General features: G+C 49.4%; 1 protein-coding gene across 3 annotated transcripts in view; it reads left to right on the forward strand.

Moving 5' to 3' along the window:
* The window catches only part of EFCAB6 (EF-hand calcium binding domain 6), a 259,814-nt gene that overhangs the window by 67,573 nt on the left and 175,293 nt on the right, over window positions 1-16,948 (forward strand). For all 3 annotated transcript variants that reach the window (XM_025282724.3, XM_025282725.3, XM_025282726.3), the window contains 2 exons: window positions 8,939-9,075; window positions 13,225-13,337. In XM_025282724.3, coding sequence (XP_025138509.3) covers window positions 8,939-9,075; window positions 13,225-13,337 — 250 coding nt within the window. The remainder of the gene's footprint in view (window positions 1-8,938; window positions 9,076-13,224; window positions 13,338-16,948) is intronic.

The following is a 16,948-nucleotide window of genomic DNA, read 5'->3' on the forward strand; positions in this document are numbered from 1 at the left end:
GCATGCCTATCTGCCCTTCTGCAGCCACCTGTCCTGTCTGTACAAGGATTTTGTTGGCTTACCAATGCTTCTTCCCCATGAATGATGCAATCACCCATCCATCCATTTTTCTCTTCACTAATCTATGCATGCATATAGCCATCTATCCTTCTAACTGTCCATCTATCCATATTCATCCATCCATCTTCTATCTGTTCATCCATCCATCCATCCATCATCCATTCATCCATCCATCATCCATCTATCCATCCATCATCCATACCTTCATCCACTTGACAATTATCCATTGATCCAGGCCCCATTCTTGGCCCTGGACTCCTGTCCACTCAAGACCTTCCGCTCTCTCAAGGCTTCTGTTAACCTAGGTTGGGTGGTGGGGAAGGGAAGGAAGTAGACGAGTTGACTGAGTAGGGCAGTAGCACTGATTCAGCCAGTTGCTGTTCCCCAGCATGTGTGTGTGTGGTAATCTGGTTATTTATATCTCTGTCCTCAGCCTTTGGTGTTGATCAGTGATTCCTATCAGACCACCATCTATTGAGTCTGTTCCCTGTGAGGTACCTGCATACATGAGCTCATTTCATCTGTGCACTCTGACGCAGTGTCCCATTCATTCCCATTTCACAGATGAGAATACTGGAGTTGCAAGAAGTCAGGTCTCTGTTCCAAGGTTACCAGAATGATGGCAGCCTGGGGCACTTTGGTTCTCCATGGTTGCTACCGTCTCTGAAGGAGGTTTCTTGTCCCCACTCCTCCTTGGCTTTACTCTTCATGGCAGACATTCTCTGCTCCTTATAGTAACATTTGTGAGTCTGCCCTCTATGAGTTCATCTAAGTCTTTTGGAGAATATTTTAATATAATTTTGCTCCTATCATTCCCCCCAACCCAAAATAATTGCCTCCTTCTTTTTTTACTTCACTCTTCCATGGGCTTCCCTGGCGGCACAGACAGTAAAATGTCTGCCTGAAATGCAGGAGACCTGGGCTGAGAAGGTTCCCTGGAGAGGGAAATGGCAACCCACTCCAGTATTCTTGCTTGGAGAATCCCATGGACAGAGGAGCCTGGAGGGCTACAGTCTGCTGCTGCTAAGTCACTTCAGTCGTGTCTGACTCTGTGCGACTGCATAGACGGCAGCCCACCAGGCTTCCCCGTCCCTGGGATTCTCCAGGCAAGAACACTGGAGTGGGTTGCCGTTTCCTTCTCCAGTGCATGAAAGCGAAAAGTGAAAGTGAAGCCGCTCAGTCGTGTCCGACTCTTCGAGACCCCATGGACTGCAGCCCACCAGGCTCCTCTGTCCATGGGATTTTCCAGGCAAAAGTACTGGAGTGGGTTGGGGTTGCAAAGAGTCGAACATAACTGAGTGACTCACACTTTTCTGTGGAATGGGGCTTTTTTTTTTTTTTTTCCCTCTTCTTGAAATGTGAGGTGAGTGAGTCCTGGTCTATGTAGCCACACTTCAGACCTTTAAGGCTTTCTCTCTGGCTTCTCCCCACCCTGCAGTCCAGAGGGCAGACTCCAGCCTTGTTAGTGCATCTTCTCCGTGGTTCCTGTCCCTGGATAGCTTGGTTCCTGATCACCCCCTGGACTCAGTCATCTCCCCAGATGGGGACTCTGAGGCCAGGAAGAGGGTTAGATGCTGCCTTCTCACAGGGGCCGTGGTGCTGCAGGGGCCATGGGGGCTGGGACACAGCTAGGCAGGGCCGTGCACTCCTAAGCCTGGCACAGGGCTCAGAGCTTGACGGGAAGGCTCCTGTCCGGGCCCTTGACCACCCAGGATGGAGCGGGGACTGAGTCTGGGGCAGGAGATGGGACAGGTGGTTGGGAAGAGAAGACTTAGGGGGCAGGTCTTCAGAGAGCTTCAGGCCATTTTCTGGCTCCCGAGTCTTTAACTCAAAGTCATAAATAGCTATTGTTTTGGTTTTCTTCTTATTTATTTATTCTTGAAATATTTATTTATTTGGCCGCATGGGGTCTTGGTTACTACTCAGGATCTCGCTGCGTCCTGTGGATCTTTTGCACCAACTCTCTAGTTGCGCTGTGTTGACTTAGTTGCCCTGAGGCCTGTGGGAACTCAGTTCCCCAGCCAGGGGTTGAACCTGGATCCCCTGCCTTGCAAGGGGGATTCTCAACCACTGGACCACCAGGGAAGCAGCCCCCATTTTTAACTCTGCTTCTGTCTGTGCACCTGATGCTGCCTGACACCTACCATGGAGGTGCAGGTGAGGGAGTGGAACAGGATCTCGAATGTCTGTGAAGATGCTCAATATTTTTATCCTGGTTAGCCAGACGGTTCAGCCTGGTGCTCAACTCTGCTTCTGTAGGGGAGGCCTCTGGAGGAAACTTATTTACATAAATGAACGGGCGTGGCTGGGTGCCATTAAAATCTACTTTTACATCTTGAAATTTGAAACTCATAAATAACTTCCACATGTCACAGAATACCCTTTTGATTTTTTTTCCCAACCACTTCAGTTCAGTTCAGTTCAGTCGCTCAGTCGTGTCCGACTCTTTACGACCCCATGAATTGCAGCATGCCAGGCCTCCCTGTCCATTGCTAACTCCCGGAGTTCACTCAAATTCACGTCCATTGAGTCGGTGATGCCATCCAGCCATCTCATCCTCTGTCATCCCCTTCTCCTCCTGCCCCCAATCCCTCCCAGCATCAGAGTCTTTTCCAATAAGTCAATTCTTTGCATGAGGTGTCCAAAGTACTGGAGTTTCAGCTTTAGCATCATTCCTTCCAAAGAACACCCAGGACTGATCTCCTTTAGAATGGACTGGTTGGATCTCCTTGCAGTTCAAGGGACTCTCAAGAGTCTTCTTCAACACCACAGTTCAAAAGCATCAATTCTTCATCGCTCAGCTTTCTTCACAGTCCAACTCTCACATCCATACATGACCACTGGAAAAACCATAACCTTGACTAGACGGACCTTTGTTGGCAAAGACAAAATTACTTTGTACAGTCAGGAGAGCTAGGGTGGACAGGGGCAGGGCCAGGAGTGCATTTGGGCAGTGGTGAAGGCAGTGAGCTCAGTGTTTCTGAGCACCCGCTCTGTCCAGGGACTGTTCTAAGCCTGAGGATACAGCAGGTATATGCTATCTAGGTTGGTCATGACTTTCCTTCCAAGGAGTAAGCGTCTTTTAATTTCATGGCTGCAATCACCAACCACTTACACATGTACAAATCACTCCTAGCTTTCCAGCATACAGAAAAAGGCTGCAGGCAAGAGTCTGCAGGACCTGGAGTGCAGGAGAGCTTCCCAGGTGGCATTAGTGGTAAAGAACCAGCCTGCCAACACAGGAGACGTAAGATAGGTGGGTTCGATCCCTGGGTTGGGAAGATCCCCTGGAGGAGGGCATGGCAACCCACGCCAGTATCCTTGCCTGGAGAATCCCATGGACAGAGGAGCCTGGCGGACTACAGTCCATGGGGTCACAAAGAGTCGGACACGGCTGAAGCGACTTAGCATGTACTTACCACACATGCATGGAGTGCAGGGAGCTCTTCTCCCTCAGGCCCCAGAGCCGTGCCAGGAGAGCAGCCTCTCCTTTCTGAGAAGCTGGGTTTGGAAGGAGGCCCTTCCCTTGTTGCAAGCTTCACAGCCTTTTTCTCCCTCCATGGACTTGGCCTTCTCTGAGCTCTCCTCCTGGGAAGCCGGGTGATGGATCTCCTGGAGAGCTGTGGTCAGGCAGAGAGTGGGGAGGTCCCCTCCTGGGGGGAGGAGCTGGGTACCCCTTTCAGACAGAGCTACACCAGGATGTCAAGATGGAAGTCAAGGGGACAGTGATGGGACAGGGTACAGTCAGGAGAGCCAGGGTGGACAGGGGCAGGGCCAGGAGTGCATTTGGGCAGTGGTGAAGGCAGCGAGCTCAGTGTTTCTGAGCACCCGCTCTGTCCAGGGACTGTTCTAAGCCTGAGGATACAGCAGCAAAGAAACTGAAATCCCCTTCATGGTGTTTTCGCATCAATGAATAAGGAAGACAATCGAAAGAAATCTGACACGTCCAGGTGTGGGCGAATGCGAAGGAGGAAAGGGAGGAGGGCGCGCTTTTGTGCAGGCCATGGAGAAGGCCTCTGGGGCCCAGTGACATGGGACTGAGACCTGAATGAGGGCCTCAAGGGAACCCGTCGTGCGGAGGAAGCTGGACGTGCAGAAGCCTCACTGGACGAGAAAGCGCAGGATGGCCTGTGTCGCTGGAGGGGGCCGGGTGAGGTCAGGAGGTCGTGGGGGTCAGGCCGTCCAGGGCTCTGGGCTGTGGTTGAAGAGACCCGGGAGGGCCTGTGACGTGAAGGCGCTCAGTGTGGGGGGTGGGTTGTGGGGAGCAGGGGGCTCAGAGGCAGGGACTCTTGATGCTGATGTGTCCATGCTGAGCCCAAGTGGCGGGCGTCTGGCCGGCCCAGAGAAGAGCCGGGTGCTCCCCGCGCGGTCCTCTTCGTCTCCCTGCCCCTCTCCCTCTCCTCGTCTCCCTCCTCAAGCGCGAGGGCAGTGGGCTGGGGCAGGGCAGGCCATTCCTTCCCTTCGGGCCGCTTCTCCTTCCGTCCCCTGTGGGAGCAGCCCTCACGCCGCGGCCCCAGCTCCGGTGCCTCTGATAAACCTCACCATCTGCAGCTCCACCGAGACACTGCCAAGCTTCAGTCTGACAAGCGATACGAGACTTGGAGACATACCTCCGGTTGGGTGTGCGCTCCGTGCCAGCTCTGCAGCTCCCCGCTTTCCCCGCGGGGCCCATATGGGTTGCTTCGGGTTTTTTAAAAAAGCACATCGCCTCCCATCCTCCCGTTTTACCAGAAGAGGTGAATCAGGACTTGGCATCAGACAAAGTGCTGAGGGTTTTTTTTTTTTTTTTTTTTTTTGGGCTCGGGCACAAGTGCTCTATTGGCTGGGGCTCCGCGCTTTCAGACAAAGGGTGGAGCCGAGGGTGACACGCTCGAGCCGTTCCACAGCAGCCCATGCTGTCCAGGCAGCTCCGGGCTTGGTCTTCTGGGTTTTGGATACTGAGCTCGGTTCAGCCAAGGCCCCCTCGTCGGTAGAAGTGGGAGACGTGTGTACAGGTTGGCACAGGGCTTGGCGCATGACAAAATCCAATGACTGTTCATTTAATGATGCTATTACTGTAGCCTTGATTGCACTGAATGGAATCCTTATTGCTCTCAGGGTCGGCTCCAGGGAGGTGTGTTTGCAGACATAGAACCTAGCTTCCTCCGAGAGTGGCTTTCTCCCAAGCAGGTGAAAAGAAAGAAGCTGGATTCATTCATTCGTTTGCTCTGCTGAGGCAGCTGCTCTAGACCCCGGTGGGCATGTGGTCGACAGAACCCTGCTCTCAGGGAGCCCACATCCCTGAGGGAGAGACGGGCAATAAAGACAGGCTTGAAATTAGTTGTGAGGAGTACCAGGAAGATGAGGGTTGGGCGTGGGGTCAGGGGAAGCCTTTTGGATAAGATGACACATGGATCAAGCCCCAAGAGAAGCGAGGGAAGAGCCAGTGGGTGTCTGGGGAGGAAAGTTCTGGGCAGAAGGAAAAGCGAATGTTCCTGAGGCCAGAGTTGCCTCGCCGGCACTCCTGAGGAGCGGCAGGGACTGGGATGAGGCAGGATCGCTACCAGGAGCCAATCTGCGGGGCCCTGGCCTTTGACCTGTAGGAGTCAGAGTGGCAGGTGGACTGTGGACAAAGGGGTGTGTGCCTGGCCCTGGATACACAGGCCTCCCGCTGCTGCTGGAGCCTCAGCCATGGGTTGGGCGTGGACACTGGGAGCCCAGATGGGAGGTGGTCCCACCAGCCCAGCCCAGCCCAGCCCAAGGGTGCGAGGCAGAGACACAGGCTGGATCCTGGAAAAGTCGTCACGGGAGGGCCGCTGGGCTCTTGGGACTGAAACATGGGTGTGAGAAGAGAATCTGGCGGGACAGCCCTGCCTCAGTGGGACAGGTGGAGCTGGTGTCTGCTGGACTCTCAAGGGGGATGTCCTGACTAAGGCTGAGAGGCAAGGCCAGAGCTGGAGACAGACGGCTGGAGCCATCCTGGTTATGAAGGCCAAGGCCAGGGCCACCCAGGCGGGAGTATGGTTAGACAAGCCAGGAGACCCAGGGCCTGAGTCTGTGGCTGCCCAGACTTCAGAGGGACCAGCAGGGAGCAGACCAAGCCCAAGGCAGGAAGCCAAGGAGAACCCGGGATGGGTGCGGAAGCCAGGGTGGAAATGTGCGCCCAGAGGAGGGGGTGCTGAGCCGGGTGGAGGGCTGACGCGTGGGCAGCAAGATGGGCCCCAGGAGCCCCTGGACTTGGCCAGGCCACCACCCCAACAAGGTCACAGTCTCTGTGCGGTGGTGGGGACACAGCCGATCGGCTATAGGGGAGACACTGGAGACAGAAAGCGCAGACTGCTCTTCCGGGGGGATTTCTGCACAAGGGAAGAAGCGGCTAGAGGCAGAGGCCAGGCGAGGAGGGAGGTCTCCCTTCTAAGATGGTTCAGGTACTAGACATCATCGCGTGCATGAGGGGAGCAGGGTCGGCATCCGGAGCAGGATGAGACCAATCCCTGGGTGTGGAGGAGGACGGGACCCGGTCCCTGGGTGCAGAGGACAGGAACTATCCCTGGGTGTGGAGGATGGGACCCGGTCCCTGGGTGAGAGCAGGACGGGACCCTGTCCCTGGTCCCTGAGTAAGAGGAGGACGGGACCTGGTCCCTGGGTGCAGAAGCACAGGGTGTTGGGTTCCAGTGGCTTCTGTTGTCCGTGTAAGTAAGAGGGAAGGTTATCTGTGATAGAGGAAGGAGGCGGATGGGAAGGGAAGTGAAGAGCAGAGACGGTGGGGAGCGGAGACAAGGATTCCCATCCACCCGCTGCTGGCAGGGTTGGTGTCCTGAGTGAGGGGAACCAGATAGGGCTCCATGGCCTGTCCTCTCCAGCCACATCGGGCACTTGGAAGAAAGAGGCCGTGAGTTGGATTTGGCCAGGGTTAGGGTCTCGCCCAGACAGGAGGAGGCAGGCAGAGGGGGCAGGTGGAGAACAGAGGTAGTGGATCATTATAAAGATGGAGTGTGGCAGGGAGTATAAAGATGGACCATGAAAGTTGCTCAGTTGTGTCTGACTCTGCGACCCCATGGACTATATAGTCCATGGAATTCTCCAGGCCAGAATACTGGAGTGGGTAGCCTTTCTCTTCTCCAGGGGATCTTCCCAACCCAGGCATCAAATCCAGGTCTCCTGCATTGCAGGCAGATTCTTTACCAGCTGAGCCACAAGGGAAGTCCAAAGATGGACCATGGTAAGGGTATAAAGATGGAATGTGGCGGGGTCATGGAGGGAAGAAGGTTGTAGGGGGTCAGCCCTCAGGAAAGGGAGCTGAAAGTTAGGGGGTCCTTGGACGTGAGGCTTGGTTTTGGAGAGCAGCACTTACTGGTGACAAGGGGTGAGTGTGAGCAGGGAGGTGACCTCCGGACGGGAGGAGGACACGGGGCTGAGTTCAGAGGTTGTCTGCATGGACAGCACGAACAGTGCTGAGGCAGGGCAGGTGTGCAGGGCTGACATCCTCCGATTGGGGCAGGGGAGGGGACAAGATGACCCAGCCAGGAGGAGCCAGGGACGGGGCCATCCCCCCTCCAGCCCAGTGCTTCCTCTGGTGAGATCCCCAAGATGTTCACCCTGGGGTGGGAGGGCTGCCAGGGGGCTCCTTCAGGTCAAAGGGAGCAGTAAAGGGAGCAGTTGTGAAGATGTTGGGGAAATTGGGAACAACCCTGTCCATCTCGCAGCCTTCCCCAAACCCCTTCTTTGCGGTGCACTGACCCCTCTGCATCCGGGCTGGACTTGGTCTGATCTGGAGCGGGATGTGGAGTCAGGCCTCCCAGGATCCAGTCGGACTGGACGTTTGTCACCCTTCCTGCACAAGCCTGCCTTCCCGCCCGCTGTACTCAGCATCCCCTCTCCCAGCTCAGATGCCGCCTCCTGCAGGAAGCCCCCGGGGCGCTCCGCTGGAGGCGTTTGTCCTCTTCTGTGAAGACCCACAGCTCCTCCTTTGTCTGTCTCTGGTGTTGGGCTCTTGTTCCCATGGTTCCTATCTTGGGCAACATTTGTTTACGTGTCTTCTTGTCTCTGTGGGAGGTGAGGTTTGGGGATGGACTTGATCCAGGGACCATGGATGCTGGGGGATGGACCCTCAACATCATCGTCGTCTAACCGGGCGATGATGGGTAACTCATGCAGCCTCCTCAACCTCAGTTTTAAATAAAAGTGGGGAAATGGTGCTTCCTTTGTGGGGCTCTGTAGGACTCACTCACGTGGTTCTGGCCTTGGCACGCTGAGCCCCAAGCCCCAAGCCCCACGTTGAGCTGTTTCTCTCCTCCACGCAGAAGTAGCTTAGGGCCAGCACACAGCTCTGTGTTTTCCTGGGGCCTTACCAAATGCCTTTCAGGTCCGCATGCTCAATAAATATGCATTTGCTGAATTTGGGAAAGATTTGGGAAAGATTGCTATAAAACTTTTCCTGTAATGTCTTTTAAAAATTCAGAGGGGTTGAAATATATACTCATATTTTTCTAGCTCCTAGTAAAAATAGTTTGCATATGGCTATGAAAAATAAAAATTGTCCACGTCCAGCTATGCCAGAACTATAGTTTTAAAGTATCAAGTAACAAAAAAGATTTTTGTGTGGCTCTTACAAGGGAATGAATTGTGTATGAGACCTACCACTTTACATCAGAAAGAGTTCTTTTCTCAACTTACTAAGACCATTTATAGAGAAAATTGCTTTGAAAACATTCAAGAAATGGAAAGTGTCCTTTTTTCCATAGATGTGTCATTTTGCAATGTCTACGAGTGTGTGTCTTTGGAAACATTTTATTTTACAAGAAGTGTTTAAACACGTCCATCCTCCCGATGTTTTATTACCATCCTGATTTTTAACACTGGATCTTTTGACTTCTCCTAAATCGCTTTTTATACGCAGATTTGCAAAAACATTAAAACCGTCATCAAAGCCCTTATGCTCATTGATGTTAACACGACTGGTCTGGTCCAGCCACACGAGCTGAGGAGGGTTCTGGAGACCTTCTGTTTGAAGATGAAAGATGAGGAATACAAAAAGTAAGTAAGCAAAGGTACGCTGGGACACTGCTCAGTAGAAGCGCCAACCAGTTTCAAAATGGGACTTGTCAGGTTTATTGGATCCAGGCAGCGTCTTCCCTCCTGCCTTCTCTGTCTTGACTGTTTTTTCTTTTTAAAATAGTTCTAACACTGGATTATTTTTTAATATTTATGTTACTTATTTATGTGACTGTGCCAGGTCTTGGTTTCAGCATATGAATTCTTAGTTACAGCACGTGGGATCTAGTTCCCTGACCAGGGATCGAACCCAGGCCCCTGCATTGGGAGGTGCAGCGTCTTAGCCACCGTACCACCAGGGAAGTCCCTGTCTTGACCATTTTTAAAAGAGATACTCAGTCGACGTTTCTCTCATGTTCCTGAAGCTCTCCACAAATTCTCAAAAGTGAGAGCTAACGGCTCCAATTCCTCCGGCCCGCCTCGGGTGAGAGTCCGCTGCCCTGCAGCTCCGAACTCATCTCAATTACTTGAGCCATGCATCACCAGGGTCTCCCTCTGCCTGCCTGGCACCACGCCCTCTGCCGCCCAGGAGTCCAGTTCACAGATGACTCCTGCTCCCGGCCTGGGGTTAGGAGAAGAGTGAAAATTTCACCGTTTATTCTTTGGTCGCTGCGCTCCTTCTTGGCCCTGTATCCTGATGTAGTAACAGAAACCAACTTTTCCTTTGAGAACTGTGGTTGCCGAGGTTGGGGCGGGCACGGCAGAGCTGGGGGAATACAGGAGCTGCTCCATGGCCTTTGAAAACCGCGGCCACCTGCTCCTGACTCGAGGGCAGTGTGTAGAAGCAGCACATTTTTTGAGCCTCCAATAAGCTCCAGATCATTTAGAAGAAGCCAAATGCTCAGATTCTGTGGCTCCCTGACTTTTGAATGGAAGCCTCTGGAAGGGGCACCCGTGTGTAACCTCAGTCAAGAGGTCCTTGTCGTCTTCCTGCCTTTTCCCGCTTTTCTCAGCACCCTCCAGGCCATTAACAAAAGTACCAAGCCTGATTATTTCCCCCCGAACCTAGGGTTTCACATCACACCGCAGTTATAAATCGCTAGTAGAATGGGCCATTGTGGTTGCTTTCGTCGTTTTATTAAATAAAGACGATGTTGCCTCTGTTAGGAAAGGAATTTGCTCTGAGAGCAAGGAAGTCTGGAGGGCATGCGACAACAGCCTCACGGAGCTCGGCAGGGCCTGGAAGCCTGGAGACTGAAAGTAGGGACATCTCCGAGTCTTTTGAATATTTTCTTCTTCTTTTTCTCTTTATAACCCACCTCAGAATATAAAAGACATAATAGATGTTTTAATTTTTACATCTTTCCGACTGGGAAAATGTCCAGAATAAGATCCAAACAAAACAAATTAAATAATTTTGTGCACGCAATTATAGAACAGAAGCAACACTCTTCTAAAACAGGCAATCAAAATACAAAACAGTGTTTTATTTGACAATAAACCTTGTGTTTGGCACTGCAGTCTCCCAACCTAGTAAATCTATAAAAAATGTTACTGTCTGTTTCCCTATCTCACAAGTGTTGAATAATAAAGAACTCCACAAATTTTTATTTGAGATTTTTTTTTTAAGCCTCAAAAACAGTGCTGTTTGTGTGATAAGGCTGGAGGAACGTAACATAATAGAATTGCTTTCCTTTAGAACTGCAATGGGGAAGATCAAAAGTAGACCATTTCTTCAATTGCTTTAATGCTTTTCTTATTGAAGCTGGAGAATATACTCTTTCCTTGAGAAGCTGCTTCAGTATTAGCTTTGCCTTTTCAGTGTTTGAGCAGGAAACACAATGCGTTTTTGAATGCTTTCTTTTATCTGACAGCTTTGTCTTTAATATCAGCCTTCAGCGTGGGGCGGGGTGGGGGGCACGGGGAAGTGGGCGTGGGCTGGGCTTTGAAGTCAGGCAGGCCTGGGGTCAGGTCTGTGTCTGCCCTCCCTAGACTCCTGGGCCTCCCAAGAGTCAGCTTTCTCTTAAAGAGATGGGGACTCAGGAGCCTGCCTCTCCAGGCTGGAGGGCTTGGAGGAATGTGCCAAGTGTGCCTGGCACTTAGCAGGTGCTAGTTTCACAGCGATAATCTCATAATCATAAAGACTCCATGGGTGCCCTCTGCTCTCTGAGAAATAGCTCTCTTGAGGCTGCAGAATACCATCCAGCCTGTGGAAACAAGAACTGGGGGAGACGATCACTGCCAGGTGCTACGCCTGGCCCGACCGTCCTAAGACCCGCGGGATTTTCTCTTCCTTTCCCGTCTCGCGCCCCTGTACTGTCCCATGCGTTCCCCTGCAGGACGAAATATTTGAATCCGGGTAAAATCATTTTTGTGACCTTGAAAAACAAAGAAACAAACAAACTCCGTTGGTCAGCCTGCTGCCTGGGCAGGTGAATGCAGCCCAAGGCGCAGGTGTAGGTGGTGGTGCTGAAGAGGTTTATGGGCCCGTTGGCATCATTTCCTTTGTCCCTGAAGGCAGCCTTCCCACGTGGCCCTCTTGCCCTGGGCATCTACACACGTGTGGGTTCTCCCGCCTGCAGATCAGGTCCCTGGGAAAATGGCCTTTATTGCTGAGTCTTGGGAATGTGTCCAACTTGGGGTTGGGAATGCCTTGATTCTTTTTTTTTTTAAAGGCTTTTGAGATACTGCATCCTTGGGAAGTACCGAGGCTTCATTTTTGCATCATATCTGTAGGAAATATTACCATGGGTTGTGTCTGCCTGTTCTCAGCGACCGTGTAGCGGGTATTACGAACGCCGGTGGGCTGAACTTTAGGAAAGGTCAGGATCTTCTTGAGCCAGTGCCAGTTGGGAGGAATGCTGAGTTTTCACAGGAAGCGGGAGAGCCGGTGAGGGGGTTTTTTTTTTTTATCAGGATGCTGACATTTTCCTGGAGCAGCAGAGCAGCGGAGACTTTCTGCAGGACAGCAACTCGGAAAGGAGCCCATCAGGAGCCACCTTCTGGGTTCTTGTGCTTACAGCTTATGTTTGCCAGGCAGAGTCTACGGATGAAAGATGGAGCTATTTAGGGAGTCTCAGTGTTAACATCTGGCAGCTATCTTATCGCAAGATAATTTTTCTTATTAGGACAATGGGCAGGATTCACCAAAGTGGGAAAAAAAAAAAGGTATGCATTGAAATGAATACACGACATTACTCTTGGTTAAATTTGGAAAACAAAAATAACAAATACTTTAAGTGATAATTACTAAATTTTTAGGAAGCAGCATGAAATTAGATAATTATAGAAACCAACACATATGGAGACAATATAACCAAACATTTAAAAACTGTCAATTTTTAAAATAAATGTAATAATGCAGAAATTATCTAGAAAACCATTTATCAAGTAGCAGATTTGAATAATAGAAATTTCATTTTAGAAACAAAAAAGAAAAGAATCCAAACATTCCATTTATCTTGACTTTAAAAAAAGAGTGTCTCTGTATATTTCAGGAAGAGACATTGCTGAAGTGTTTTAAAAATTTCTCTTTCTATACATGCAAGTCCTAGAAGGCTCCAAGAAAAGCTCCCCCTTCCCACCTTTAACTGCTTTAAAATGATTTGCCATCCTGGGCACAGCTTCTCTCTGAAATGATGCACTTGGTCAAGAAGCTGGGCTGTGTTCTGTTCTCCCCCAGCTCTGCATTTGTCTGGTTATAGAAATCGTGTGCTGACTCATGGCCCAGATCCATCTCCCACCAATTCTTAAAGGAAATGGGACCTGCTTTTGCTGTCTGAGTGCAGAGGTGCCCCTCACCCACTCCCACCAGAGAGGGGAGAGGACCCTAGGGGTGCAGGCAAGGGGGTTCCTTTCATGAGTCCTAAGACATTCCTGTCCAATCATACCAATACACAGCCCTCTGGAGGCAGAGTGATGAGATTTCCCCCCCGCCAAATATCTGCGTTTTATTTATTTAGTTTATTTTTTAATTGAGGCATAGTTGATTATGCTAGTTTCAGGGGTATTTGCATTTTAAAAATCTTACGGTAACATTTCCTAGGGTTTACTTCTATTTTCTAGCTCTAGCTGGAGAAATGCATTAAAATTAATGCTAGCCCCAGCGTAAAGGTACCTCAGTAAAAAACCTGCTTCATTTAGATGCTCTGTATCCTAATTTCTGAATACTAATGAATGTTTCTATTTTAGGTTTGCGCAACACTACAATATCGATAAAGATGCTGCAGTGGATTATAACGTTTTCTTGAAGAACCTCAGTTCAAATAATGACTTGAACCTTAAATATAATATAGGAAATCAAGGTCAGTATTTTAAAAGCACACAGCTAAAGATTTCAATGTCCTTTAGCATGGTAGTTCCTCGTCTGTGACTCTGTCCTGAGGAAGTGCTTTAAAATACGGAAAATGCGTTATCCACCAAGACAGTGACGGTATCCTTATGTGTAAGATGACATAAATGTCTGAAAACAGGGAAAGGGTTAAGTGAGTCACAGCTTATCCACGTGGTAAACTGTGCAGCCACAAGCAATGATCTTCACAAAGTTAATTATAACTTGGAAAAATGTATGTGGGATATCAGTAGATGATTAGAAAGGAACTCTTAACTATGGATTGTCTTTTAAGTGGTACATCTCTGGGTATTTGATTCTTTCTGCTACCTCTGTATTTTCAAAAATTACTGATCGTGAACATGTAACTGCTCTTTTAATGATGGGACAAATCTTGATACAAAAGGGGAAAAAGTTGAGTAGTCGGTGTGGTTATGCCGGACACTTAAAGCCAGGCTCATGTAGGCATACAGCCTTGAGAAGGAAAAGCTTTCCTCGTGCTGGTGGAAATCCCAGGCTCTGGAACGCAATGCCTGGGTTGCACAGTTCTGCAGAGAGCAGGGGTGCAGCTCCTCCAGGTAGACGTATGGAGCACACAGCAGGAGGTGCTCCCTTCCGACTCTAGGTTGTTTGAGGCAAGAGTTTTCTTGCCTCAGGGGTTTGCCACGTGGGACCGGCTCATTCAAGATGGGTTGTCACTGTCTGGGATCAACACAAGTGATTGTAGCAAATATGCATGGACTACCTTCTCTGATTCCCTGATCTGCCTGACTGGCAAGCTTAAAAAAAAAAACGATAAATTCTCAGATTTCAGCCCAGTTTCACTAACCGAGATAGTGTATAGCAGACCCCAGGACTCTTACTTTTCAAAGCCTTACTAGTTAGGGGAATTACTAGACCATATGAGCTGCCAAGGACCCTCTCATCCTTTACACTGTGTTAGCTCACCTGCAAGTCACTGTACCAATAGGCCCTTCACTGAGTACAAAGCCAAGTGAAATACTCTTGACTTTAAGAAGTATGTGTGCGTGCAGGTGTGTGTGTGTGTTTGTAGGTATATGAACGTACATATATGTTAATAGGACTAGTCCTGTTAATATTTTAATAAGATGGATAAGATAAAGCATGTCACATAAAATAATCTTAAAAAAACATCTTTTTATTGTGCTCTGTGGAGTTACTTCATGAAACTTAACTTTCAATTTTATTTTTTTCAACAGCTTTGTGAGGTGGATATTATTATCCCATATCTTAAGAGGAGAAAACTTGGACTCAAGGGTGTTAAATGAATTTCCTGAAGTGACATAGCTAGTTTGTGGCAGAGTCAAGATTTGAACTGTTAAGCTCCGATTCTTTGCAGTGTCTGACTCTTTGTGACCCCATGGACTATACGGTCCATGGATTCTCCAGCCCAGAATCCTGGAGTAGGTAGCCATTCCCTTCTCCAGCGGATCTTCCCAACCCAGGGATAGAACCCAGGTCTCCTGCACTGCAGGCGGATTCTTTACCAGCTGAACCACCAGGGAAGCCCAAGAATACTGGAGTGGGTAGCCTATCCCTTCTCCAGCAGATCTTCCTGACCCAAGAATCAAACTGGTGTCTCCTGCATTGCAGGCGGATTCTTTACCAGCTAGCTACCAGGGGATCACTCTGTTCCAAAACAAACTATTTAAATGCCTACAAGAGAAAGACGAAGTGTCATGGCGTTCATGGAACGAAGAAGGATGTCTGATTAAGGGGGCACTTGTGCAGGACTGGGGTTCACAGGATGTGTGTGATGAGCACCAGGGGAGTGAGCACTCTGGGCTCAGGGTCCTGGGGGTAGCATGTCTGGCAGAAGCCTGGGCTGTGCACACTTAGCTCCGGTGGGATAGGAGGCAGGCTCCAACCTGATGACAATGTCCGTCACCAGCAGGCTTATGTGCCTGACTTGGTCACAGTAACCGACCTCACCTCCAGAGTGTCCGTTCAGTGCCAGCCACCAGGCTGAACATGCTCCTGTACTGGGCCTTTTCGTATGTCCTGCAGCCCTGGGAGGCAGGCACTGAGGTGGATGAGTAACACATTGAAATAAACAACCAAACCGTTCCTACCGCCCAGGAATAACCACTGTCAGCATTATTCCTGGCATCTGTTCATACGGCGCTATGGAAAGGAGAGGCAGCTCTCTAATCCTCTGCTCTGCTAAGTCACTTCAGTCGTGTCCGACTCTGTGCGACCCCATAAACGGCAGCCCACCAGGCTCCCCCGTCCCTGGGATTCTCCAGGCAAGAACACTGGAGTGGGTCGCTATTTCCTTCTCCAATGCCTAAAAGTGAAAAGTCAAAGTGAAGTCGCTCAGTGGTGTCCAACCCTCAGTGACCCCATGGACTTGCAGCCTTCCAGGCTCCTCCGTCCATGGGATTTTCCAGGCAAGAGTACTGGAGTGGGGTGCCATTGCCTTCTCCTCTCTAATCCTAGTAATATTATACCTCTTTGAATAAAGCTTCTGTTCCACTTTTCAGATTCATTTCGATGATAGAAACTATCCTTATGTCAAATGGTTCTGCTCTTCCCTATTGAACACATTCTCCTGAAGTGCTTTATTCTCTTTGTCTTCTTCCTCTGTATACATAAGGATCATCTTAGGTCTTTAAGCTACCTCTGTAATTTGATTTTCACTGAGGACCGTGTTGCTATGTCTGCTTTATTTATTCGATAATGTTGTTTCCTCTGGCCTACCATATTGTTTTCCCCTCTCGCTGTTTTACTGTCTTGTTATTGAACTCTTGTTTTAATGGATTTGTGTTCTTATTAAAATGTTCTGTAAGTAATTCTGTGCTTGAATTATGTTTTCTTCCACGGGAGGATCCTTGATTTTTCGCATTATATTCCTCTCCTTCTTTCTCTATCCACCATCCCCTTCCCCTAACTTTTTTCTTGTAGAGTTTGTGTCAAAAGAAATTTGGATTGGTTGAGCATATTTTTTTCCATTATATTAATACATCTTCAGCTAATCCCAAATAATATCATACTAATTCACTTGAAGGGCTTCCCTGGCGGCTCAGGGGGCAATGCAGGAGACACAGGTTCGATCCTTGGGTTGGGAAGAACCCCTGGAGGAGGAAATGGCAACCCATTCTAGTATTCTTGTCTGCGAGAGCCCATGGACAGAGAAGCCTGGCCGGCTACAGTCCATCGGGCTGCAAAACTTTGGACATGACTTAGTGGCTAAATAACAGCAAAACACAACTCATGTGAGTTACAGGAACTTTAAGCAGCGTTTTCTGGATTCTTCTCTCCTCTCCTTTGTTATATCGCTGTCATATCATACTTTGCATACACCATGAACACAGGCAAGCTGTGCAGCTAGGCCAAAAAGGAAAAAAAAGCAAAACCAAAGACTCCCCGAAACGCAGGGTACAGTTCTCAGCTTCTGTTGTTCTGCTGAGATTTCCTGTCTGTTCATTCATTAGGAGTATATTGCCCTTCATATTCTCACACACTGTTACTTTAACATTTTTAAGTACTTTAAATTTTTTAACTGCTAATTTCAACATCTAGGTCATTTCACGATTTGGTCTTTACTGATTTCCTTTTCAAAAA

This window comes from Bubalus bubalis, chromosome 4 (assembly GCF_019923935.1).
Source record: "Bubalus bubalis isolate 160015118507 breed Murrah chromosome 4, NDDB_SH_1, whole genome shotgun sequence".
Classification (NCBI taxonomy): Eukaryota; Metazoa; Chordata; class Mammalia; order Artiodactyla; family Bovidae; genus Bubalus; species Bubalus bubalis.